Source organism: Jaculus jaculus, chromosome 4, assembly GCF_020740685.1.
Source record: "Jaculus jaculus isolate mJacJac1 chromosome 4, mJacJac1.mat.Y.cur, whole genome shotgun sequence".
Taxonomy (NCBI): domain Eukaryota; kingdom Metazoa; phylum Chordata; class Mammalia; order Rodentia; family Dipodidae; genus Jaculus; species Jaculus jaculus.
In genome coordinates this window covers 43,666,743-43,694,151 of record NC_059105.1, presented here as the reverse complement: position 1 = coordinate 43,694,151, position 27,409 = coordinate 43,666,743, and the positions used below count along the sequence as shown (strand labels likewise).

At 39.4% G+C, this 27,409-nt stretch overlaps 1 protein-coding gene across 1 annotated transcript in view; it reads left to right on the top strand.

Moving 5' to 3' along the window:
- The window catches only part of Ccdc150 (coiled-coil domain containing 150), a 102,668-nt gene that overhangs the window by 24,925 nt on the left and 50,334 nt on the right, over positions 1 to 27,409 (top strand). Inside the window, 7 exon segments of the mRNA XM_045148368.1 lie at positions 458 to 587; positions 3,919 to 3,962; positions 6,377 to 6,469; positions 8,772 to 8,879; positions 20,399 to 20,523; positions 21,258 to 21,435; positions 21,995 to 22,063. Coding sequence (XP_045004303.1) covers positions 458 to 587; positions 3,919 to 3,962; positions 6,377 to 6,469; positions 8,772 to 8,879; positions 20,399 to 20,523; positions 21,258 to 21,435; positions 21,995 to 22,063 — 747 coding nt within the window.

Here is a 27,409-nt window from a genome sequence, read left to right as displayed (position 1 = left end):
AGGAACACATTGGTAATGCTTATTTCCATAGTCAGTATTCATATTAACACAATACTCATTGTACTTATTTGAAGTACCAATGTGTATTTAGTATACTTAAGTTCTAACTACTCATGTCAATTAGTATTTTCACATTTTAATATCTGTAACCAGTGTACATAAACTTGTCATTTTGACAGTGTACTTCACAACTGAATTAACTGAATGCCCCTCCTATGTTGACATTAGTTCAAAGTAAATAAAACCAAAGACCCAACTCCTGTCTGACCCTGGATGCATTTCATGTGCTCCACACATCTTGCTGGTGACTTACATGCAAGCGCACAAAACGTGCTGGAGAGCACTCAGATCAATCCTCCCAGCAACATTGAAGCTGCGTATTCTGCTTCCATGTGTCTATAACATCGTATTGGAAATCTTTACTTACAGAAAAGGAGTTTTCCTTATGCAATTCCAGGTGCATGTTTTGCAGCAGAACAGCATTGCCCTGCGTAATTCTATACAGGCCACCCAAGAGCTGCTGGCATTGGAACAACAAAAGAAAGGAGAGTTGGAGATAACTATGTCACAGCTCAAATCTGATCTAGGTATGGGAAATCACTCTTTTGTTCATGTTTTCATATTTCATGCAAAAGTCCAAACTCGAAACTCTTGAGGTGGCCAGTGCTGATGGTCCTACAGTCCCAAGTGTAAATAACTGGAGGTATTCTTTCTGTAAATGGCAGAAACAAAAGTGAATGTGGGTAATACAATTTGATCTGTGGGGAATGTGACTAAGGCTTGAATTTAGGTCCTCACTCATACTATGCAAGCTCTTTTCCACAGACCTTTGGTCCCCAGACCCCATTTCATTTCTTTTAACTTTTTATTTTGAGATTGAGTCTCACTAAAGTTTTCCAGGCAACATAAACTTGTGATACTCTCAGTAGCTAGTATTCCAGGCCTGATCCACAAGACATGGCTGATTCTCATATTTATAAATTAAACTATTTTTTCTTAGGTTTCTTTCCCCTAAATGATAATTTAAGTGTGGACTTGGGAACAGTTTGTATTTAGACTTTGTGTCTAGATTGAAGCTAGATACTTATATCTAGATTGAATAGTAGATATAACATGTTAATAAGGAAATAAGGCTATCAATTCTTGTAAACTCACTGACATGGCAAACTCTCCATTCTTCATGTTATAAATCTGTTTTGCTTAACTTAATGTATATTTTTTAGTAGCTGTAAGCTTCCTTGAAGACTTAAAATAGGCCTAATTTTACAGATGAGTCCTCAAAGAGACCCAGCAAGTAAAGGAAAGTCTAGACAAGCACAACGCTAGGTGTTCAGTCAAGCTATTCCAACTCACTCGCCCTTGACTTACTGCCGTTATTAATATGCCATTGTAAAGCAGTGTTCAGGTCGTTCTCCTGAAGAGACCACAGCTATGTACATAGTGCACACAAAGCTTCCCCTGAGGCAAATCACGTAATACTCAATGCTATCCATAGCCTCCCAAAGTTACAAGAACAAATGAAGTAAAGCCGGACCCTGTAACATCTAACTCCAAGCCCGGTGTTCCTTGCATTATGTCAGCTCTGCCCTGCATCTGTAATGAAGTACAGAGTGACAAAAAAGATGTAAAAATTATGAAATATATATGGCAAAGAGTGATCTGTTCAATGTTTTGGCTTACTCCTTTTTCCTATAGCTATTGGTTAGTGCATTACTATGTGAAGCTCTGACTGACAATGCCCCAATACAATTTTCTGTTTCCTTATCATTGGGTACCTATAAAGATGCTATTTTTAATGGTGCTTCTATGTGACCTCATTTGCACTTTACAATAACTTTGCTACAGAAGAATAAAAGATCTGGAGAAATAGCACTCAAAGACTCCACAGTGCATAGAACAGCAGAGACTAAAGCATAGATCATTCCATTATATTAGTTGGTGCTCTCATTCAGTGAGTTTTTCTATGTTAAATTAATACTTTATTTTTTGGATCTTGTAAGTAATATGTAGAAGATTATTAAATGAATATGAAAACAGTGGTAACTCAAACTAACACAAGGTCAAGGAAGCTTACCTGGACACCAACTATGTGTTCAATATTATAGAGTCTATATACACCCATTTTTATTACTTTTAGGTACAAATAGTTATTCTAGCTAGGTTAATGAAATGCCTTCAAATGTTTTCTTCAATAAATTAAAATATAACTATTATGTATATGAACAATAATTATGTTTATATGTATATCACTTAAAGAAATTAAGTTGTTCTCCCCAAATTAGCATTCCCCTTTCACTCTTACTTTGATTAGTAAAACTTTCAGAACTGGTCATTCATTTATCTTGCTCATTTTTTACATATTTGAGAGTTTAATGAGTTATGGATGCATGTGATCAAAAAATGTAGTTTTATGGGCTAGAGGGATGGCTTAGCGGTTAAGGCATTTGCCTATAAAGCCAAAGGACCCAGGTTCGATTCCCAAGGACCCATGTTAGCCAGATGCACAAGGGGGCGCAAGCGTCTGGAGTTTGTTTACAGTGGCTGGAACCCTGGCGCACCCATTCTCTCTCTCTCTCCTTCTTTCACTGATAAATAAATAAATATTAAAAATGTTTTTTTTAATGTGGTTTTCTAAGGTGTTTCCATGTAAAATGTGAGCTCTTCATGTGTTTTCTAGTTTCTTGACTTTAGAATTTAAGTATAACAAGTTAATAGATATTTTTGAATTTTCTATAAAGCCAGAACATTAATTTCAGAGAAGTTTATAACTTTTTTTTTTAATTTTTTTTTTGTTCATTTTTTTTTTATTTATTTATTTGAGAGCGACAGACATAGAGAGAAAGACAGATAGAGGGAGAGAGAGAGAATGTATCTACCAAAAGCTGTCCCCCAAGTTTCGGTCTTTAATTTTCTTCTCTCTGCATGTCCTCTGGATGATTTCAAATCCCACTCCCAAACCATCCTCCTGAGCTCTGCTGTCAATTAAACATCTGTATTTGTAGGTCCTGCAGTGGGACGTGTGGAGACCTTTGGTGCCCACATGTTCTTTCTCGTTCTCTCCTCAAGCCTGCTCCTTGCCCTGTATTCCTTACTTAGTGGAAGAGTCCATCCTCCACTCTGATGCCCACATCTGATAGCTGCTGCTTCTGCTCTCCGTGCCTGATTTACTGCCTTCACCCCACCGTAACCACCAAGTCCTGAAAATCCACTCTGCTGATTCTCTCCCTAGTCTGTATTAGTCCCTCTTCATTCCATTGTCATTGCCAGTGAGAGCCAGCTCTCATTATTTTGTGTGGATGCCTCTGACTTTGTGGTTAGAGTGATCTAACAAAAATGTTATGCTTGGGCTAGAGAGATGACTCAGCAGTTAAGGCACTTGTCTGTGAAGGCCAGGGACCCAGGTTCAATTCTTCAGTATCCACATAAGCCAGGTGCACAAGATGCTGCTTGGCTCTGGAGTTCGTTTGCAGTGGCTAGAGGCCCTGGCACACCTATTCTCATTTTCTCTTTCTTAAATAAATAAATGAATAAAATATTTTTAAAAATCAAATAAAAAAATCTTATGCTAATAGATCAAAATCTCTTGAGATTCATCTATGGGTTGAGTAAATGTGACCTCCTTTACCATGGCAAGTGACTGTGTACTAGTATCTGTTTATTTATTGTCTGATTAATTTTGTTCCTTTGAGACAGGCTTGCAATGTAGCTCAAGCTAGCCTTGAATTTGTGATATTTCTGCTTTACCTTCTTTAGTGTTGAGATTACAGGCATGTTCTTGATAATTCTGATCTATGAAAATATGATAAATGTACTTGGATCTTCTTATTTCAACAAAATATTGTCTAAAATTAAAGCTAGGAAAAATGTAATTTCAGCATAATAAGTTATTATCAACATCATTGAACTTTCTGTTTTTAGTTTCTAGGGATAATCTCATTTGCAAGTTGGCTGAAGAGAATAAGGTAAGTTTTCAGGGTGGAGAATAGAGTGTTCCTTTCTGTCATCATTATGTCATCTTTTCCCAGTGATGTTGTCTTCCAGGCCTTCCATTATCCCATAAGCTTTAGAAAAAGGCTTCATGTAAATAAGTTATACAAGATAATATGATCATTATGTTTTGAAAAGTGAGTTGGCAAAAAGTAATGAGAAATGTATGAGTTCTGCCAATTGTAAACTGATTGTTAAAATTTAAAAAAAGATTAATGAAATGTAAGAAATAGAACTTTTTGGTGGCAGTGATTGCACAACAATGTGAATACACTGACATCTATTTACAGGATGCTCTAAAAGTTGGTTAGAATGAAGACTTTTAAGTTTACTTTACTGTACTTTGAAAATTAAAAATATTCTTTTATATGTAGGTTCCACTTGGACTGATTTTTCTATATGCTGTCTCATCCTGTGTTTGAGATGCTTATCTTCCCTGAGAGGCTGCTTCTGGGAAAATAGGAAAGAGGTTTTCTCAGTAGAAAGACTCTGCACGTGAAAGGTCCTCCTCCTTTCCTCTAAGTAGCTGTTCAGGAAGTACAAGCCACACTCACATTTCTGTCCCCCTTGCCGATCTCCCAGAGAGCTAGTTTTGTTTTGTCTCGTTCTAGAGAGCATAGGAGCTTTGCTGTGCTCCACCTGAGGCACTCTTTGCTGAAAATACCTCTGCTTATAATTTTAAAAGGTGCTTGAATGTGTTTTTTGAAATCATAACATCGTACTACTAATGAAAATGTGTGTATGAAGCTGGGCGTAGTGGCGCACGCCTTTAATCCCAGCACTCAGGAGGCAGAAGTAGGAGGATTACCTTGAATTCGAGGCCACCCTAAAACTACATAGTGAATTCCAGGTTAGCCTGGGCTAAAGTGAGACCCTACCTCAAAAAAATTAAAAATAAAAATAAAGAAAATATATATATATGATATAAATATTTAGCCTTAGAGAATAGAATTATTTTGCTGTAAGGATACTGGCAATGGAATTTTAGGTAAATTCTTTCTAGCTGTAACCTTAACAGGAGACTAGATTAAATAAAGTTTTAAAAATGTATTAGAATTTGTTAGATCAGTTTTAGGTTCATAATAATCCTGATCAGAATGTGCAGAGATTTTCACACATCTCTTGCCTCGACACATACATAGCCTCCTTGGCTATCTACATCCCTACTGGAATAGTAAATAATTGCTGATGAATCTGCATTGGCATGCCATTTTTCATTAAGCACTTTTGCTCATATTAGGATTTGCTCTTGTAGATGTGCATTCCTTAGATTTGGATAAATGTATAACAACATATTGTCCAATGTTCAAGTATCACACAGTAATTTCACTGCCCTGAGTCCTCTGTGCTTTGCCTATTTATCTGTCTCCTTCCCAACCTCTGGCACCATTGATTTTTTTTCTTTTTACTGTTTATTTAAATTTGCCTCTTTCAGAATGTGATATGGTAGAATAATTTACATGTGATATAAAAGATATTATATGTAACCTTTTAAAACTAGCTTTATAGAGTTAATAAACATCTAAACATTTCCTTCTTAGAGTTAGTAAACATCTAAATTTTCTATAATTTTCATCATTCTGAAGGAGCAATAGGAGAAAAACACAAAAACTGGTTAATAAAGAAAAGATAAGTGAGGGCTGAGGAGATTGATTAGTGGTTAAGGTGCTTGCTTGCAAAGCCAAAGGACCCAGGTTTGATTCTCCAGGACCTACATTAAGCCAGTTGTACAAGGTAGTGCATGCGTCTGGAGTTAGTTTGCAGCAGCTAGAGGCCCTGGCATGTCCATTCTCTCTCTCTTTCTCTCTCTATCTGCCTCTCTCTCTCAAATAAATACATAAGAATAAGAATAAGAATAAGAATAAGAATAAGAATAAGAATAAGAATAAGAATAAGAATAAGAATAATTTGGTTGAGAGAGTTTAGGAAATTTTGATTTGAACAGATTTTGAAGGAAATTTTGATTGCTTTTAAGAATTAGCAGCTATGAAAAGGCTGCTATTAATATTTACATGTGAGCATGTTTTCAGAATCTGTGAGTAAATACTGGACAGTGTGGTAATAGCTTTAGCTTTGTAAGAAATTGCCAGACTATGTTCCATAGTGCTTCATCAGTTTGTGTCCCCACCAGCAGTGGAGTGGAGCAGCACCTGTCACTTCATGTCTTTGCTGGCTTAGTATGGACACTGCGTCTTGACTTAGAAATAAGCAAGCTTAGGAGTTGAAGGTACAAAGCACACACACACAGAGAGAGAGAGAGAGAGAGAGAGAGAGAGACTTGTATCTGATTGTACTTTAACCTAACCCGGGCAATAACAGGTATTTTTATATAGATAAACATAATATTTTATACATGTTAAAAAGAGAATAATTCCCTTTTCTCCAATAGAATGCACAAATATCTTTCAACAAGGAACATAAAGAAAATGCACATTTGAAATCTGAAATAATGTCCCTCCATGATGTATCAGAAAAAGCACAGGTGAATCTTTGCTATTACTATAGTTTTAAGTGTTACTTTTTTTCCATTAAAGAGCCAAGATTAATCCCAATTATGTATGTTCATATCATCTTTATCATCCAACGTTATTTTTCTTTCTTTTTTTTTTTTTTTTTTTTTTTTCGAGGTAGGGTCTCACTCTGGCTCAGGCTGACCTGGAATTCACTATGTAGTCTCAGGGTGGCCTCAAACTCTCGGCAATCCTCCTACCTCTGCCTCCCGAGTGCTGGGATTAAAGGCGTATGCCACCACACCCGGCTCCCAAAGTTGTTTTTCTTTAAAATCTATTTCTTCTGTGAGCCATTATCAAATTAGCTACAGTTTAGATTTCACCTTACAAATGTATGTGACACAGTAACATATGACCTGTATCACTATATCTTGCACTGCTTTACACATGCCTTAGTTTGGTTTCTGATTTAGTCATTAGATAAGTACTCTCCCTTCCCCTACCTAGTGAGCTTTTAAGGAGCTCGTTGGCAAGTACTTTCCCTACATCTTCTGTAGCAAATAGCACGGCAGGAACACAATAAATAATTCTACATTTTGGGTTATCAGTAATCATTTTCTGTAAGATGGTACTTTTCACACTTAGCATATCCTTGTCAATACTAATATATACATGTATATTTAAGTCACCAAAAATGCAAGCCAGTGGGATTAGTTATCACAGAGCCCAGTGAAGCGTTTGTCACTCAACTTTTCTGTGGGCACAAATTGATTACAGCAGTGTTAAGGTCTTAGTGCTGCTGTCCTTTATAATAAAGAAGTTAAAACTAAATGTATCTCTTATGAAATAACTACTGGTATTTTTTATCTACTAATACTAGCTAACATCTTTAAGTCAGCCTATTCCATATTCCAGGCACAATTCTAAGCACTTTCTATTACTAAGTGTAACCCTCGCGATTTCGCTAGAAAATAAAAAGCACTTACAATTTAAAGATAAGGAAGCAAGTACGCAAAGAAGCTTACTAACATAGCCAAGGAAGTGACAGAGTTTGAGTATGAGCTCGGGTAATCTAGTTCCAAACAAATTATCTATTACTTTACAAGGAGCAAGGGTTCTCCCATATATCACTTTGGCATTCCTTGGTGAACTGTTTATATATCTGTTGTGGCTTTAACATGCCTCAGTGTGTTCCTAACGACTGCCACACACCACTTATGCTCCTGTCAGATCAGCTTTCATTTCTCTTATCTTTCTTTCTTTTTTATTTACTTGAGAGAAAGAGAGAGAGACCAGCAGATAGAATGGGTGTGCCAGGGCCTTCAGCCATTGCAAATGAACTCCAGATGCATGTGCCACCTTGTGCATCTGGCTTTTTTGAGTCTTGGAGAATTGAACCTGGGTGTTTTGGTTTTTGCAGGGAAGCACCTGAACTGCTAAGCCATCTCTGCCTCCCTCATCTTTTCTTTCTTAACCATTTTATTTTTTGTGCTTTTTTCCTGTTCCTTTAGAATGATGTATCTTTGTCTTCAGTGTACTTGGTCATTAAGCCCATGATTCTTAGCCAATCTCCCTTGAAAAAATAATGATAATTCAGGTGAATATTTGTCACAAGAACACAGATTTCAGGGACCAGGGCTCAGGGGTTTAGTTCAGTGGTAGAGCAAGTGCTTTTCAGGTTTAAGGCTCTGGATTTATCCCTAAGTAGCACACACACATACATGCATTCATACATACACACACACACACACACACACACACACACACACAAATTTCAAAATACCAAAAGACAAAAGAATTGTTAACTACATGTCTGATACATGGGTTTTTGTTTTATTGTGAAGGATTAATCTTATGATATTAAAATTCTCTATAATTTGTTTTCATAACTACTATCAACTGATGGTAAAGGAACTTGGATATTTTATGTTATTGACTAAATAATTCTGATTAGTCATGGCATAATTATGAGAATGAAATTCTGCCACACTAGGTAGGCACCTATACTGTAAATTCCCATTCACTCAGATATTTTGCTATAATTGACATGTGTTAAAAATTATGAAGACCAGATCAGTAAAATGCCAGAGGCTTCAGTTGTTCTGTCAAATAAACATATTTTATATAATCATTTTTTATTTGGAATTTTTTAAGATGCTGACTCTATAAACATTTGGAAGTATTTTATAAAATAATGAAATATTAATTGGTGATATATTAGCCACATGATACTCACATACATATATTGAGGTACCATTCAATCATTAAAATGATATGTAAGTGAAATAATTCTTTATCAAGAAGACCTGTGACTTGCTGTGTATGTTGCCTTAGGTTTTGAATGGCCAACTGACCAGAAAGTGTGCAGAGCTAAGCAGCATGCTAAAGATTGCGAAGATGGAAAATGCTAGTATTATTGCTGATCATCATGCCATTCTGCAGGTATTCACTGGACACTAGGAACTTTCTGTACAAGGTCTCATGTATCCAGGTTTGTCCCAAACTCCCTATGTAGCTGAGAATGGCTTTGGACTTTTGATCCTCCTGCTTTTACCTCCCAAGTGCTGGAATTATAGGCATGCAGCACCATGTGCAGGACAGTGCCAAGGACTGCCAGGGCTTTGCGCATGCTAGATAAGCCCTCTCCCACTCCTCCCCAGACCCAGGCCCAATAGAGGATTTCTGATAGTGAGGCAAGAGGAATTCAACCTGGCTGAGAAATTAGAAAGTTTGTGGTCAACTGGATAAATAAAATAGGTCAATAGTAAATTCCAAAGGTGTACTTACATTTTGCTTTTTGTGGGGTGAGAGTATGGAGATAGGGTCTTGCTGTGTAGATACCAGCTTGCTTCCAACTATTGATCCTCTGGCCTCAGCTTCCTGGGTACTGGAATTTTAGGCATCCTCCATAATGCCCATTTAAAAAATCAATCAGGTTGGGGAGATGGGTCAGTGGATAAAGTGCATGCCACTCAAGCCTGAGCAGCCAAGCCTGGGTCTCCAGACCCCATGTAGAAGCTGGAAGCCACAGTGAGCTTCTGTAATCCCAGCACACTTGACAGTGAGATGGAAGTCAGAGACAAGAGAATTTCCTGGAAGCTCCTAAACCAGAGTCTGGCAAACTGCTAGCTCCGCTCAGCTCAGCAGTAGAAAATAACAAGAATGAGAGAAGGACTGGCTCAAGCATGGTGGAAGGTGAAGACCAACACCTGAAAGTTGTCCTGTGACCTGCGTGCAGATGCTGTGGCATGCATGTGCCCACACTCATACACACACACACACACACACACACACACACACACACACACCTTTAAAAATGATATTTTTTACTTTCATTATCTATTTAAAATCAGAGAGAGAGCGAGAGACAGAGAGAGAATGGATGCACCAGGGCTTCACACTTTTCCTCCTGGTCTTGTTCTGAGCCTGAGTCTTTGCTGATTCTGGAGCTGACTTGGCTGTGTAGGTTCTTGGGTCTGTGCTCCCTTGTGGGGCTGGGGTTGCAAGCTTGCATGGCCATGCACAGCTATTGTATAAGGGATCTGGAAAATTGAACTCTCGCAGTCTCAGGCCCCCTCAGGCCTATATGCTTTAACAGGAAATGGACATCACTGCTGACCTCTCTCCAGCCCCCAAGTATTAATCCTTTGATTAGTACTCCACCTTACATCAGAGGGCTGACTTGCTTTTACAATCAATGGCTTTTTATGGTTTCTTCTCAAATATCATGACTTTAGTGCAAGTGAAAAATTTCCTATTTTTATATAATCGCGGTATATATACTTGTAACTGACTCTAAAATACTTGTTTTTTCTCCAAAGATCTTGTGACTTCCATTTTGTTTACATTGTTCTCTTCTAAGAATGCTCTTTATTTCACTGCCTTTTGGAATTCTGATTGTTTGGGGGTTTTTTGTTTGTTTTATTTTAACCTTGCTTATATTAAGTATAGAGTTGTGACCATCAAATATATAGTTTTGTATCACATTTTGGTACTATGGTTTTGTTGAGCCCTCACTTCCTTGTTGATTTTCTGTTTGGAAGATCAATCTATTGCTGATAGTGGACTATTGAAGTCCCCAATTATGATGGTGTTGGTGGTTATTTCTATTTTGTTGTCAAGAAGGATTTCTTTTATGAATTGTTGTGTACCTAAGTTTGGTGCATAAAGATTAATTATTATGATATCCTCTTGTTGGATCATTCCCTTGGTAAGTAGGAAATGGCCTTCTTTATCTTTTTTTTTTTTTTTTTTTTTGGTTTTTCTAAGGTAGGGTCTCACTCTAGCTCAGGCTGACCTGGAAATCACTATGTATTCTCAGCGTGGCCTCAAACTCTCGGCAATCCTCCTACCTCTGCCTCCTGAGTGCTGGGATTAAATCTTTGTCTTTTTTGATTACTTTTGGTTTGAAGTCTATTTTATCCAATATTAGTATAGCTATGCCTACTTGTCTCTTTTTTTTTTCAGGCTTCCTTTGTTGTTTTTTATTTATTTATTTTTCTCAAATTTTATTAACATTTTCCATGATTATAAAAAGTATACCATGGTAATACCCTCCCTCCCCCCACCCCCACTTTCTCCTTTGAAATTCCATTCTCCATCACATCCCCTCCCCATCTCAATCAGTCTCTCTTTTATTTTGATGTCATGGTCGTTTCCTCCTCTTATGATGGTCTTGTGTAGGTAGTGTCAGGCACTATGAGGTCGTGGATATCCAGGCCATTTTATGTCTGGAGGGAGCATGTTGTATGGAGTCCTACCCTTCCTTGGCCTCTCACATTCTTTCCACCACCTCTTCCACATTAGACCCTGAGCCTTGGAAGGTGTGATCGAGATGTTACTCAGTACTCCAGCCACTTCTTTCCACCACTATGATACCTTCTGAGTCATCTCAAAGTCACTAGCATCTGAAAAGAGAAGATTCTTTACACAAAGTGAGAGTAGCATTAATATAAGGGTATAAATATTAAGAGAAGTGCTTACTGGGCAGTTTGATAAGCAAACTATACACATTTTTCCACACATCAGCAGATGTTACACTCCTAGGGCTCATGACTACCCCTGTTTTAAGTTTTCAGTATCAGGGATATGTTTTCCCCCATGGAGTGGGCCTACAGTCCAACTGGAGGGCAGTTAGTTTCCACCATGACAGACGTGCCACTATTGCACCCATTGGCTCATTTGGCCTGGCTGGCCAATTAAAAGGCTTGCAGTGTCCACTGTTGAGTATCTTCACTGGTGGTATCTCTTTCTCCCATTGAACTACATGTAGAATGGCTTCTTCCAGCTTTCTGTCAGCTGGTCTACATGGAAGAGGTTATCAGCTCAGTTCCAGCAGGATTTCTCAGTGATCTTGCAGCCCAAGTATGTGAAGTCTTCAGCAATAGCGTCTTACCATCTATTCCTGGTGGGAAACTAAGGGGCTCAGCAGTGGCCTATAACTTTGGGAGGTATCAGGGACCTCCCTGGCCAACAACTCACTGGAGGTTTCCCATCCCTGGCACTGAAAATTTTCTAACAATGATCTATGGCTCCTGAGTGTTCCATTGTCCGAAACCAGAGGATTCCATATGATTTATTTGTATCCTCTTAGATTTTGATTAGCCCTCCCTCCATCTTTCCTTTACTCAATCTCTTCCCCTGACTTCACTTTGGGCTTTTTCACCCCTGTTAATCTATTCTTCTACTTGCATATACACAATACCAACCTATTAAGTACCCTCCTCCCTTCCTTTCTCTTCCTGTTACATCTCCTTTGTAACTTACTGGACTCTTCTACTGAGTTTTTTTCCTTCTCATACAGAAGCCCAATCATCTGTAGCTAGGATCCACATATGAGGGAGAACATACGGTGCTTGGCTTTCTGAGCCTGGGTTACCTCACTTAGTATAATCCTTTCCAGATCCATCCATTTTCCTGAAAATTTCATAACTTCATTTTTCTTTACCTCTGAGTAGACCTCCACTGTATAAATGTGCCACATCTTCATTATCCACTCATCAGTTGAGGGACATCTAGGTTCGTTCCATTTCCCAGCTATTATGAATTGAGTGGCAATAAACATGGATGAGCATATACTTATAAGGAAATGGGATGAGTCCTTAGGATATATGCCTAGGAGTGCTATAGCTGGGTCATATGGTAGATCAATTTTTAGCTGTTTTAGGAACCTCCACACTGATTTCCACAATGGCTGGACCAGATTGCATTCCCACCAACAGTGTAGAAGAATTCTTCTTTTTCCACATCCCCACCAGAATGTGTGATCATTTGTTTTCATGATGGTAGCCAATCTGACAGGAGTGAGATGGAATCTTAATGTCGTTTTAATCTGCACTTCCCTGATGACTAGTGATGTAGAACATTTTTTACATGCTTATATGCCATTCATATTTCTTCCTTTGAGAACTCTCTATTTAGCTCCATAGCCCATTTTTTCAATTGGCTTGTTTGACTTCTTATTATTTAACTTTTTGAGTTCTTTGAATATCCTAGATATTAATCCTCTCTCAGATATATAGCTGGCAAAGATTTTTTTCCCATTCTGTAGGTTGCCTCTTTGCTTTATTCACAGTATCCTTTGCAGTACAAAATCTTTGTAATTTCATGAGGTCCCAGTAGTTAATCTGTGGTTTTATTGCCTGAGCAATTGGGGTTATATTCAGAAAGTCTTTGCCAAGACCAATATGTTGAAGGGTTTCCCCTACTTTTTCCTCTAGCAATTTCAGAGTTTCAGGTCTGATGTTAAGGTCTTTAGTCCATTTGGATTTAATTCTTGTGCATGGAGAGAGAGAAGAATCTATTTTCATCCTTCTACAGATACATATCCAGTTTTCCCAACACCATTTGCTGAAGAGGCTGTCTTTTCTCCAATGAGTATTTTTGGCACTTTTATCAAATATCAGGTGGCTATAGCTAACTGGACTTATATCTGGGTCCTCTGTTCTGTTCCATTGATCTACATATCTGCTTTTGTGCCATCACCATGCAGTTTTTGTTACTATGGCTCTGTAGTATAGGTTAAAATCAGGTATGGTGATACCACCAGCCTTATTTTTGTTGCTCAGTATTATTTTAGATATTCGAGGTTTTTTGTGATTCCAAATGAATTTTTGGATTGTTTTTTCTATTTCCATGAAGAATACCTTTGGAATTTTCATGGGGATTGCATTAAATGTGTAGATTGCTTTAGGTAAGATTGCCATTTTCACAATATTGATTCTTCAAATCCAGGAACAAGGGATGTTTTTCCATTTCCTAGTGTCTTGTGCAATTTCTCGCCTTAGTGTTTTATAGTTTTCATTGTAGAGATTCTTTACTTCCTTGGTTAGGCTTATTCCAAGGTACTTTATTTTCTTTGATGCAGTTGTGAATGGGAGTGATTCTCTGATTTCATCCTCTGTGTGTTTGTTGATAGCATATAGGAATGCTACTGATTTCTGTGTATTTATTTTGTATCCTGCTACATGGCTGTAGGTATTTATCAGCTCTAACAGTTTGATAGTAGAGTCTTTAGGGTCTTTTATATATAGAATCACGTCATCTGCAAATAATGATAACTTGATTTCTTTCTTCCTTTCCAATTTGTATCCCTTTTATGTGTGTCTCTTGCCTTATTGCTATGGCCACAACTTCCAGTACTATATTAAATAAAAGTGGGGACAGTGTACACCCTTGTCTTGTTCCTGATTTTAGTGGAAAAGCTTCCAGTTTTTCCCCATTTAGTAATATGTTGTCTGTAGGCTTGTCATAAACAGCCTTTATTATATTGAGATATGTTCCTTCTACTCCCAGTCTCTGTAGGACTTTTATCATGAAGGGATGTTGGATTTTGTCAGACACTTTCTCTGTGTCTAATGAGATGATCCTATGATTTTTGTCCCTCACTCCATTTATATAATGTATTACATTTATCAATTTGCGTATTTGAACCATCCCTGCCTTTCTGGGATAAAGCCTATTTGGTCAGGGTGAATGATCTTTCTGACATATTCTTATATTCTGTTTGCCAATATTTTGTTGAGAATTTTTGCATCTATGTTCATGAGGGAGATTGGTCTGTAATTTTCTTTTTTTGTTCTATCTTTGCCTGGTTTTGGTATCAGGGTGATACTGTTTTCATAGAAGGAATTTGGTAGGATTCCTTCTTTTTCTATTTTATGGAAAAGCTTAAGAAGCAATGGTAGGGATGGAGGGATGGCTTAGCAGTTAAGGCATTTGCCTGCAAAGCCAAAGGACCCAGGTTCGATTCCCCAGGACCCACGTAAGCCAGATGCACAAGGGGGTGCACACGTCTGGAGTTCGTTTTCAGTGGCTGGAGGCCCTGGCATGCCCATTTTCTCTCCCTCTCTCTGTGTTTCTCTCTCCCCCACCCCACTCTTTGTCTATCAAATGAATAAATAAACAAAACAAAATATTAAAAAAAAAAAGAAGCAATGGCATTAGTTCTTCCCTGAAGGTCTGGTAAAATTCAGCAGTGAATCCATCTGGGCCTGAGCTTTTATTAGTTGGGAGATTTTTGATAACTGTTCGGATCTCCATGCTTGTTATAGGTGTATTTATGTGATTAATCTCATCTTGATTTAATTTTGGTAGGTCATATAAATCAAGGAAATCATTTCTTTCAGATTTTCATACTTTGTGGAGTATATGCTTTTATAGTATGTCCCTATGATTTTTTGAATTTCTCTGGAGTCTGTTGTGATGTTACCTTGTTCATCTCTGATTTTATTAATTCGTGTCTCTTCTCTCTTTCTTTTGGTCATATTTGCTAAGGGTTTATCAATCTTGTTTATCCTTTCAAAGAACCAACTCTTTGTTTCATTGATTCTTTGGGTTGTTTTTGTTTCTATTTCATTAATTTCTGTCCTAATCTTTATTATTTCTTCCCATCTACTGATTTTTGATTTGCATTATTCTTCTTTTTCCAAGGCTTTAAGGTGAAGCATTGGGTCATTTACGTGCGACCTTTCTAATTTCTTAATATAGGCACTTAAAGCTATAAATTTACTTCTTAGGACTGCCTTCATTGTGTCCCAGAGATTTTGGTATGTTGTGTTCCCATTATCATTTGACTCTATAAATTTTTTGATTTCCTTTTTGATTTCTTCATTGACACATTCATCATTTAGTAGTGTGTTGTTTAATTTCCATTATTTTGTGTATGCTCTATAGCCTTTTTTGCTACTGATTTGTAGTTTAATTCCATTGTGGTCAGATAAAATGCAAGGAATTATTTCAATTTTCCTGTATTTGTTAAGATTTGCTTTGTGTCCTAACATATGGTCTATTTAGAGAATGTTCCATGTGCTGCTGAAAAGAATATATATTCTGTAGCATTTGGATGAAATGTCCTGAAGATATCTGTGAGGTCCATTCCTTCTATGATATCATTTAGTCCAGATGCCTCTCTGTTTATTTTTTTCCCAGGATGACCTGTCAATTGATGAGAGTGGGGTGTTGAAGTCACCCACTGCCACTGTTTTTGGTGTTATCTGTGACCTTAGTTCTAGTAGCATTTGTTTGATGAATTTGGGAGCCCCCATGTTAGGTGCATATATGTTTCGGATTGTAATGTTCTCCTGTTGGAGGGTGCCTTTAATCAATATATAGTGACTTTCCTTATGTTTCTTAACTAATGTTGGACTGAAGTCTACCTTGTCAGACATTAAGATAGCAACCCCTGCTTGTTTTCTAGGTCCATTTGCTTGAAACACCATTTTCCAACCTTTCACCCTAAGATAGCGTCCATGCTTTGTAGAAAGGTGGGTTTCTTGGAGGCAACAAATTGAAGGATCCTGCTTTTTAACCCAGTCTATGAACCTATGCCTTTTGGTTGGGGCATTGAGGCTATTGATATTAAGAGAAAATATTGAAAGATGTGTATTCATTTTTGCCATTTTTTGTAGTTCTTTCGGTTTTACCTTTGCTCTCTTGTGTTAACTAGTATTTGAGTTTTTTTTTTTTTTTTCAGGTTCCTTATATGTGTGCTTTTCTTTTTCTTAAGCATGGAGGATTCTTTCAAGTATTTTCTGTAGAGCTGGTTTTCTCTTCAAATACTCCTTTCTGCTTGTTTCTTATTTCCATTTGCTTGGAGTATCATTTTCCACCTTTCACCCTGAAGAGGTGTCTGTCTTTAGTGGTGAATTGGGTTTCTTGAAGACAGTAGATTAAGGGTCTAATTTTCTGATCCACCCTATTAGCTTATGTCTCTTGATGGATAAATTAAGGCCATTAATATTAAGGGTAATGACTGTGAGGTTTGATTTAATTCCTGCCATACCGTGGTGGTTTATGTGGTTTGGTGTTTTCTTGGACTTTGTAGTTTTTTGTGCCTTCTCTAAGTTTGGTAATTGTGATCTGCTTCTTGTAGGCACTTGAGGTTAGTTATTTGATTCTTCTGTGTGGAGAATTCCCTGAAGTACTCTCTGCAGGTTTGGCTTTGTGTTCATATAGTTGTAAAGCTGAGTTTGATCATGGGAAGTTTTTCTTTCACCATCTATTATGAGGGATACTTTTGCTGGATAGAGTAGCTTGGGTTTGAAGCCATAGGTTCTTAGACTTTGCAGTGTCCCATTCCAGGCTCTTCTGGTTTTCAGGGTTTCCATTGAGAAGTCTGAAGTAATTCTGATGGGGTTAACTTTATATGTAATGTGTCGTTTCTCCCTAGTTGCTTTTAGGACTTTCTCTTTTTTTTGTATTGATGTTTACAGTCTTGATGATATATCTTGGAGAATTTTTCGTTTGGTCCAGTCTATTTGAATTCTGTTAGCTTCTTTTACTTTGATGGGACTTTGTTTTGAGAAAGTGGGCAAGTTTTCTTTGATAATTTTGTTGAATAAATTCTCTATGCCTTTGGTCTGTATTTCTTCCCCTTCTGGTATTCCTGTGATCTGAATGTTGGGACTTTAAGGATATCCCATGGTCCCCTCACGTTCTGTTCACAGAAATTTTTGAACTTATTGAAACTTTTGGACTCAAAAACTCTTTTTTCTGTTTTGTCTTCCAGTTCTGAGTTTCTATTCTCCACATGGCTGACTCTATTCTTGAGAGCTTCTATAGAGTTTTGGGCTTGTTCAATTTGGTTTATATTTTCTACTGCTTTATTATGTATAGTATCCATCCCTCTGTCAAGTTCTGCCGGGCTCCTCCCCGGTGGGTAGGTAGTGCTGAGGAGGGACCAGGTCCTCTGGTTCCTCCCAAGGGGTTGAGGAGAAGGATGAGCATCAGACGACTCAGAACCTCTCCTAGTCACCGGAGAAAAACCACACTGAGTCGGGAGTCTTGTCGAAACAGGAACTCACTTTATTGTTACAAGCAGTTGCCTATATAATGTTGGGAACGAAGGCAGGGATTCAAGGATGGGGGGAAAGGTAAGGGCCTATAGTAAACTGTAACTATTGAAATGATAATTCCAACTCCTTCACAGAAGTAGCAGGCCAGAAACCATTAGGCGTCTTGCTGAGTCCGAGGCAGATCACCAAACTTTAGCTAGGCTCAGGAAGTTCCACTAGGCCTCACGCCCGGGCCTTTCAAGGCCCAACAAAGTTCCCTTTTCACATCATTTTCTGATTTTCTTAATACTTCTTGGAATTCAACCTTGCATTTCTTTAGGGTTTCATTGAGCTTAGCCAGCTGATTATTGAGGTCTTCTTTTTCTTTTTTCTTTTTTTCTGCTCTCCTTCAGATCCTTCAGCTGTCTTTGTACTCCTTCCTGGTTCTTTTCTATTAGGTCCATCTAGTGAGGACAGCATTTATATGATTATTGGCCCTTTGCTGCTTTTCTGCAAGTTCTGCTATTTGCTGGTCAGGGTTGTATAGCTGGTATCTTCATTTTGGGGTTCTGATCCTACTGTCTCTTCTGTGTTTTGACTAGAGACATCCATTGTGGGACTGGGCAAACTTTCTGGATTACTTCCATTTGATTTTTCATGTTATTTCTTTTGTGCTATGGTCTGCCCATCACAGTGTAGGAATCTTATTTAATTTAGGAGGAAACTGTAGCCTACCCTTGAAGTGTCTTCAGTGATTATTCCCTTTTATGTTTGATTTGACTAGGCCTCTGATGGCAATGGGGCCTGTTTGCTCAGAGGGAGGGAGCCTGTGAGGCTCTGGTAGGGGCCTGAGGACCTGATGAAGGGGCTTGTTGTTCCCTGATTTGGGGTATGGGACTGCACGGTCAGGTGGCCTGAGGGGACCAGCATAGGAGGGAATGGGACAAAACATACTGGTATTGCAGCTGGGCTGGGGAGGAGGGGAATGCATGCTGCTTCCATCATGCTGAAGGGTGAAGGGATAGCAAATAGGTCCCTTGTGACCCTGTAGCAGGGGGTGGATGGGGCTACTGGTTCCTGTGACAGGGCCAGGAAGGGATATGGAACTGCTGTCGGTCGGGTGACAAGCTGGGGCGGGGGAGGGGTCATGGAGGTGCCCTAAGGAGGGAGGAAGCCTAGCCTGCTGGCCTGGGTCCACGTATGGAGGGGAATGTGGATGCCCCTGGTGGCAGTTGGGGAGCTCTAGCTTGCTGAACTGGGTCTGCATAGAGAGGTAGGGGTAGTGGCGAGTGGGAAGGTGTTGACGGGTGGAGGTCCCCTGAGGGAACATTGGCCTGCTGGCCTGGGTCAGTGCACTGGGGTGAGGGGCAATGGTGGCAAGTGGGACAGTATTCCTGTGTGGAGGACCCCTGGGAGAACCCTAGCCTGTTGCCCTCAGTCAGCACACAGAGGTGGGAGGGCAGAGTTCTTGTGTGGAGCTCTGTGGTGGCAGGAATTCCTGTGGGGGATGCTAGTCTGCTAGCCTGCTGGCCTGGGTCTGTGCACAGGGGTCAGGGGTGGCAGAGTTCTTGTGTGAAGCTCTGCTGTGGTGGGAACGCCTTTTGGGGAAATGCTAGCCTGCTGGTCTGGGCCTGCGCCTTGGGGGGTGGGGGAGTGAGTGGGTCAGCATTCAAGAGCATGGAGGAGTGCGTGGGGCTACACTAGCCTGCTGGCCTGGGTCCCCTTGCCTGCGGTTACTGCAGGAGGAGCCTGTGGCTGGGGCTGTGACTAGGATGGGTGCTTGAGGGGATTGGAGGACTGGAAGGCTACCCAAGAGCATGGGAATCAGCAGATTCCTTAATTTTCTCCTCGCCCTCCACTGCAGGTCTATTAGTCTGCTCACCCCTAGAAGACCCAGTGAACCCTAAACGTCTTGCCTTTCCTTCCCTGGGAGGTTCAGAACAGTTAGGCAGATGCCATCTTGACTGGAAGTCCATGTCCTGAGCCATATTTTTACTTTTTAAGGTGTATTAATTATACATAATAATGGTTTCATTATGATATTTTCATGTATGCATATAATGTATTTTGATTATATTCCCCCATTACCCTCTCTTGTCCCCTCAAACTTGCACTGATCTCTTTTCTCTTCCCAACTAGCCCACTGCTACTTTAATGTAATTTATTTTATTTTATTTATTTTTTATTTTACTTTATTTTATTTTTTGAGGTAGGGTTTTGCTGTAGCCCAGGCTGACCTGCAATTCACTATTAATGTAATTTTTATGTCTAAAAATATGTTGTCATTAATAATTTTACAAAATTTTCAGCAGGCTAGGTAAATGATTTCTCTTGACTTTTGGCTAGTAAAGCTACAAATGATACACAAGTACAGTCTACTCAGTAGGAAAAAGAAAAGGCATCAAAATAAATTATTTTCATAAAAGGCATTATTTGGCTGAGTGGTGGCATACACCTTTAATCCTTGCATTTGGGAGGCATAGGTAGGAGGATTACTGTGAGTTCTAGGCCAACCTGGAACTATAGAGTAAATTCCTGGGCAAGCCCGAGACCCTAACTCAGAACTACCCCCGCAGAAAAGGTGTTGATTTTAGAAACCAAACTTGTGTCTCTTAACTTACTTGATCACTCATTCTGAGTATTACCTTATCAAACAACAACTCAGCTTTTATATTACCCTTTATTCAGGTGGAACAGAAAATGATGACACAGACATTTCAAGAACAAAATTTACTGTTAGATGCAGCCCATGCCAGCATCACAGGTGAACTACAGACTGTTCAGAATGAGAAATCCCAACTCCAAACATATCTGTAAGTAACTCATGGGCAGCTTGTGCAACTTTTATTCTTGTGTTTGTATTTCTTTCTCTCTCTCTTTTTTATTTTTGGTTCTGTGTGTGTGTGCATGTGTGCATGCATGTGTGTGTGTTGGGATGTATGCATGTGAATCTGCCCTTACAGTGAGTGTCCTATATGCTCATCTGGGGCAGTGGGTATGGGGGTACGCTTTGGTGGTGGCCAGAGTAGAATGCTGGATGTCCTGCTCCATCACTTATTTGCATATTCCTATTTTGAGCTGAAGTCTCTTACTGATACTGGAACTTACTGTTTTGTTTTGTTTTGTTTTGTTTTGTTTTGTTTTGTTTTGTTTTGTTTTGTTTTGTTTCTAAGGGCCTGGGAAATTCCCACTCTCTGTTCCCCTTTGTGGGGCTTGGATTACATGTAGGTGCACGTGGCTATCTGTGTGGGATCTGGAGATTCAAACTCAAGCAGTTTCAAGCCTTCCCAGTCTCTCCTGCTTGTACAAGTTGTGCACTTAACTGCGGAGCCGCCTCTCAGACCTAAATTTGTATTTATTATCTTTTACTGAAATGTTTAATTTCACATTTGCTGGGCCAACCACAGATACAGATTCTGCCCTTTAGGAACTGGTTTTGTTGGAAGATTTTTGTAACTGTTGTCAGGCAGCAGTTATGCCCCAGAGGAACATTTACTCACTGTGTTGAGGTAGCCCTTGTTAAGTGCTCCTTGCTCTCTTCCTCCAGAAACCATATAACCCTGGAGTATAATCAGTGCATCCAGAAAGCAAGGGATGCTGAGAAGAGGGCAGCAGCACAAAAGGAGCTTCTAGAATCAACCATTGTCAGACTGCGAAGTGAACTGGAAGCATCAATGCAAGAGAAGAAGTCTCTGCTAGAGGAGAAAGAGCGATGCCAAAGAGAGGTAGGTAGGAGCTTATTAACCCCACTTCCTGTTTGAGGTATGGAGTTTTATTTTATTTTTTTAAATTGTGCTCTAGGTGCAAAAGCCAAGCACAGAAGTAAAATTGAGATTGTTCGTCTGAGGTGCCCATTAGAAGAATTTCTAGTTGTCCGATCTGTACTCTTCAGCATGTAGTCTATGCCAAAATTCAATGTGCCCATCCTACAGCATTAGTGAGGGCCAACTAACAATTCACCATCCTCCTGTTAGTTTAGGGGTCAGATTTGAAGCATCTGTTTTCCCCAAAAGGAGTGGGGCAGTGGAAGTTAAAGGGGAACGGACCTGTCTCCCTTGTTAGAGGAAAGTGGCAGCCTCTGACGTGCAGATGTGTCTTTCTAATTGCAGGGCTGTTTCTGAAGTCTGCTCTGCCTCAGAGACTCCCTGTTGGCCCCTTTACTGAGAGGATGTGCTCTCTCTGCAGTGGAGGTATTACATGGCATGCAGGGTGCTGTCTGTGGTAGTAGAGCCTGGAGTGCTATAAAATTGATCCATTTCTTCCCCCCCCCTTCCCCCCGGGCAGGTTAATAGAGCAGAAAAAGAAATAGCTCAAGAAAAATGCAATTTGGAAAAAGAATTAGCTAAAAACAAGGTATTCCACATTTTATATTTTGGTGTTTTACCATATTTTTTCCTTCTGTTTTGCTGTCTGCTTTACCAGCTTATCTTAAGGAAGCGAGTATTTTTGTTGATTACCAAGATACTGGGGGAAGGAGTAACGTAGCTGATGTCACTGAGAGCACTGTCGTCAGGAGCAAAGGCACTTCTGGGGCTCCTTACTGGATGACCACAGGGACTTTGTCCCAGTGAGTCACGACTGCCTATGGCCAGAGTCCACCAAGTACTTTAGCCAGGAAGTCCCCCTGAGACTGACTTTATGGCCTGGAAAAGGCAAAGAGGTGATTGCTGACACTGCTGGAATTTTAGATATAAAAGCTAACTTAAGCTTCCTAAGTCTAAGTACCTGTAAGAACCTGCCACTTTATCTTTGAGAGACAGTTTACATTTTTTTTTTGGTATTTCATATATAATATTTGCCCATCTTTATGGGGTAGCTTGGAATAATTTGATACATGATGATATAATACAGGCAGTAAGCACTCTTACATCCTCAAGTAGTAATGGTATATGTATGTTGAAGATTGCACACACTACATAGCTTGAAGCATACTATTCTAAGCAAGGGTTACCCTACTATATTGATTTACTCATGACAGCGAGTCAATAGGAAGGAGGCTTCCAGCTCAGCTCCATCTTGGTTTCTCAGTGTCTGTCAGCCCAAGCACATGGAGTCTTCAGTGGTTGGGTCTTATCTTCTAGTTCTGGTGGGCAACCAAGAGCCTTGGCAATAGCCTGTAATGTTTTGAGGGCATGAGGGTCCTCCCTGGCCAATAAGTCACTGGAAAGTACCCAGCCTTGGTGCTAAAAATTTCTTCTAACAGTGTGTGTCTTCTGGATAGTGTTATCTGCTCCCACAGGATACTTAGGCTCAATTGTTTTATTGTACTGTGGTTGAGAACAAACTTTGTATGATTTCTATCCTTCCCAGCTCACTGACTAGTCACTTTAGGGCTTCCCAGACATATATTCTGAAAATGGTCCTTGTGTGTTTGAGACGAATGTGAAGTCTGCACTGCAGGAGGGCTGTTGCTTGGTCCTGCTGGTTTGTAGTGTTGCTCAAGTCTCCTTTTCCTTGCTTACCTTTTGTCTGTTCGTTCTGTTGATTATTGAAAGTGGAACTCTGAAGTCTATTTTTGACTTCTGTCATCCGTTCTGTCAGCTTCTGATTCATGTTTGGGGGCTTTATTTCATGAATATATATCTGTACATGTCATATAATCTTGATGGACTAACACTTTTTCCCATATATATTCTCCTTTACCTCACTAATTTTTATCATAATGTTTATTTTGTCTAATATTAATTTAGCCACTCCAGCTCTTATTTTTTTAATTATTTATTTATTTATTTGAGAGCGACAGACAGAGAGAGAAAGACAGATAGAGGGAGAGAGAGAGAATGGGCGCGCCAGGGCTTCCAGCCTCTGCAAACGAACTCCAGACGCGTGCGCCCCCTTGTGCATCTGGCTAACGTGGGACCTGGGGAACCGAGCCTCGAACCGGGGTCCTTAGGCTTCACAGGCAAGCGCTTAACCTCTAAGCCATCTCTCCAGCCCTCCAGCTCTTATTTTTGTTTTGTTTTATTTTCTGAGACAGGGTCTTACTCTAGGCCAGGCTGACCTTTGTGGTCCTAGATTGGCCTCAAACTCAGGGCAATCTTCCTGCCTCTACCTCCTGAGTGCTGGTATTAAAGCTATGTACCATCATTCCCAGCTCACTCTGGTTCTTTTTACTGTTTACACTGTATATCTTTTTTCATCCTTTACTTTCAACCCTTTTTGTATAGATCTAAAATATATCTTTTATAAGAAGCATAAAATTAGATCTTTAAAAGTTGTATTCTGCTTATCTCTGCTTTTTAAATGAAATGATTCCATCCACTTATAGTTGATTACTGATAAGGCAGAACATACATCTGTATGCTTGAGTGCAGGTATGCATGTATAAATGTGCATGTGCACACAGAGGCCAGAGACCACACTCATGTCCTTCCTCTGAATGCCAATCACCTGTTGTTTTTGTTGTTGTTGTTTTTGCAGCAGGGGAGGTTGTTTATTATTTATTTATTTTTGAGAGAGGCTCTTTCATTGGCCATGAGCTAACAAATTAGGAAAGACTAGCTGGCCAGTGAGCCCTAGGGATTTTCCTTTCTCTGTCTTCCCAGTACTGAGATTATAATAGCATGCCACCAAACCAGGTATTTTTACATGGGTTCTTGGATCAAACTCAGGTGTCCATGCTTGTAAGCCAGGCACTTTGCAGACTAAGCTACCTTCCCATGCCTCAGTCTTCTGTCATTTTTGAGGGATAGTTTTGCTAGATTTAGAATTCTTTGTTGAGGATTTCTCTTCCAGCATTTTCAGTGTATCCTCCCACTGTCTTTTGCCCTTAAGTTTCAGATGAAAAGTCATCAGTTTATCTTATTATGCCTTGCACATAGTTAGCCCTTCTTCCTTTCAAGATTTCTGAATTTTGCTGCCAGCTCTTTGATTATGCACATTTGGGGGCCTGCCTTTAAAGTCTTCTCATCAGGTGACCTCTGTTCTTTAGCTTTCAGTTCAGATTATACAGAGCTCAAGGTGTGTCATAGGTATGATTTAGAGGCTTTCTCACATCACAACATGTACACAGCTCTGCATGTATGTATGAAAACCCATGCATACATGTGCATGGCATTCTAGGGTCTCAGTAATTTATTGGTAGTCTTCAAATCTTCATACAGTTATCTCATTTCCTGCTATCTTTTGGGTTTTCTAATTAGCTAATTTTTTACCTCTTACCTATCACCTCAAACAATTACAAAATTATTCAGAAAGTTTTGTTTTGAAAATGTATCTGATTTAAAAAAAAAAAAAAAGCTTTTGGGGCTGGAGAAATGACTCAGTGGCACTTGCCTGCAAAGCCTAAGGACCTTTGTTTGATTCCCCAATATCCATATAAAGCCAGATGCAGAAGGTGGCACATGCATCTGGAGTTCATTTGCAGTGGGTGCACCTGATGCACCCATTCTTTCCCTCTCTCTATCTTCCTCTTTCTCTCATTCTCTCTCAAATAAGTAGATAAAATAATTTTCTTAAATTTTTTTGGTTTATTTTTATTTATTTATGTGAGAGCAACAGACAGAGAGAGAGAGAGAGAGAGAGAGAGAGAGAGAATGGGCACGCCAGGGCTTCCAGCCACTGCAGACAAATTCCAGATGTGTGTGCCCCCTTGTGCATCTGGCTAACGTGGGTCCTGGGGAATCGAGCCTCAAACTGGGGTCCTTAGGCTTCACAGGCAAGCACTTAACCGCTAAGCCATCTCTCCAGCCCTGATAAAATAATTCTTAAGAAAGCTTTTTATACTGAGAAAACCCCAAATCAGCACAAATTAAGACAATCTTGTTTGTGAGGTCATTCAAGGAATCACCAAATAGATCACAGAATGTGAGCACTCTGGAAAACAGGCTTTGGAAGAGCAGCAACTCCAGTCTCCTAATGCTGGCAATTGCTAGCACTGAGTTTTCACTGAAATTGCAGGCATTGGTTGTCAAAGGTACTGCAGAGCTTGAGAATGGGAGCTGAGAACAGGACAAGTTAAAACAGCACCAAGCTCACTCTTTACCTAGCTTCAGCAATTTTCCTAAGTAAGTGTTCCCTAGGCTATTTTTGTTACCTTCCAGAATTCTAAAAAGGTTAACTCTGGCTATTTTTGCTTCTTTGGAAGAGTTTTTGAAGGTCTTTGCTCTCTCAGTTTCACTGATATTTTTATAGCAGCATCTTTTAATAGGCTGCACTTTCTCCATTGGATTGCCTTGTTACCTTTCTTGAGAAACAGTTGACCATAAGTGTGCAGTCTGTGCACAGTGACCAGAAGTCTGTAGTTTTATTGATTCTATGTTTTCCTTCTGCCAGTCCAATAGTCTTGACGATGCCTGTCATCTTATAATTAAGGACAGTCTTCAACTATGTTATTTGTTCAGAATTGTTCCAGCTGTTTCAGTTGTTTTTTAGGGTGACCTTACTGACTTCCAAGAAAAATTTAGCATATTTTAGTTGGAAATGGAACTGTCATTTTAGAGATGGTGCATCTCAGCAAGTGTGGTAGCTCACACTTTCAGTCCCAGTAGTAGGAAGGGTAAGGTAGGAAGAAGACCATGAATTCAAAGCCACCTTGAGCTACATAGAAAGACAATGTTTCACATAAACAAAACAACAAATTTTCAAACACATGAATAAAATATACTTCATTTTATTTAGCCCTTTCATGTCTGTCATTAGTATTTTGTAATTGTCAGGTTTTTTTTTTGTTTTTGGTTTTGGTTTTGGTTTTTGGTTTTTTGAGGTAGGGTCTCACTCTAGCTCAGGCTAACCTGGAATTCAGTATGTAGCCTCAGGGTGGCCTTGAATTTACAGTGCTCTTCCTACCACTGCCTTCCGAGTGCTGGGATTAAAGGCATGCACCACCATGCCTCGCTCAGTTTTCAGCCTATTTTGCAAATTTTGTTAGGATTGAACATAATAATTTCAGTGTTTTGGTACTATGAAAAATTACATTTTATTATTTTCATTTTTTATTTATTTGAGGAAGATTCTTGCTGTAGTTCAGGCTGACCTGGAGCTAGCTCTGTAGCCCCAGGCTGGCCTTGCTCTTATAGCCATTCTGTGACCTCAGCCTCCCAAGTGCTGGGATTAAAGGAGTGTGCCACCATGCCTGGCTGAATGACATTTTAAATAAGTATAAAGTTATAATTGTTTGTTAGCCAGTCCTCCATATCTGTATGCTTATGTTGCTGAATTCAGCTAATAATCTATTAAAAATATTTGTGAGCAAGTTGTATATTACCAAATATGCACAGAATAACAGCTGTTTGCATTGCATTAGATATGATAAGTGATCTGGAGATAGCTTAACATATACAAAATGATATGCATAAGCTACATGCAAATATTATGCCATTTTACATAAAAGACTTGAGCATCCATATATTTTGGTATTTGAGAGGGGTCCTGGGACTGATCCCACATAGAAACTGTGGGAATATTGTGTATAGAAATGCAATAGATTTGATCTTACAACCTTCAACCTTGACAACTCTCTTATCTAGTATTTGTTTTACAGACATGTTGGAAATTCCTATGCAGGCAAAGATGTCTGTTATGAGTTTTTATTTCTCTTTCCAGTCTGATCATTTATTGCTTTTTCTTGCACCGACTATATTCTCACTATGATGCTGAATAGGAATGGTGAGAGCAGATGTGCTTTTTCCCCCAGTCTCAGGAGGAAAAGGTTTAGTTTTTGACCATTAGGAATGCTAACAGATGAAGGAGTTTTAAAGA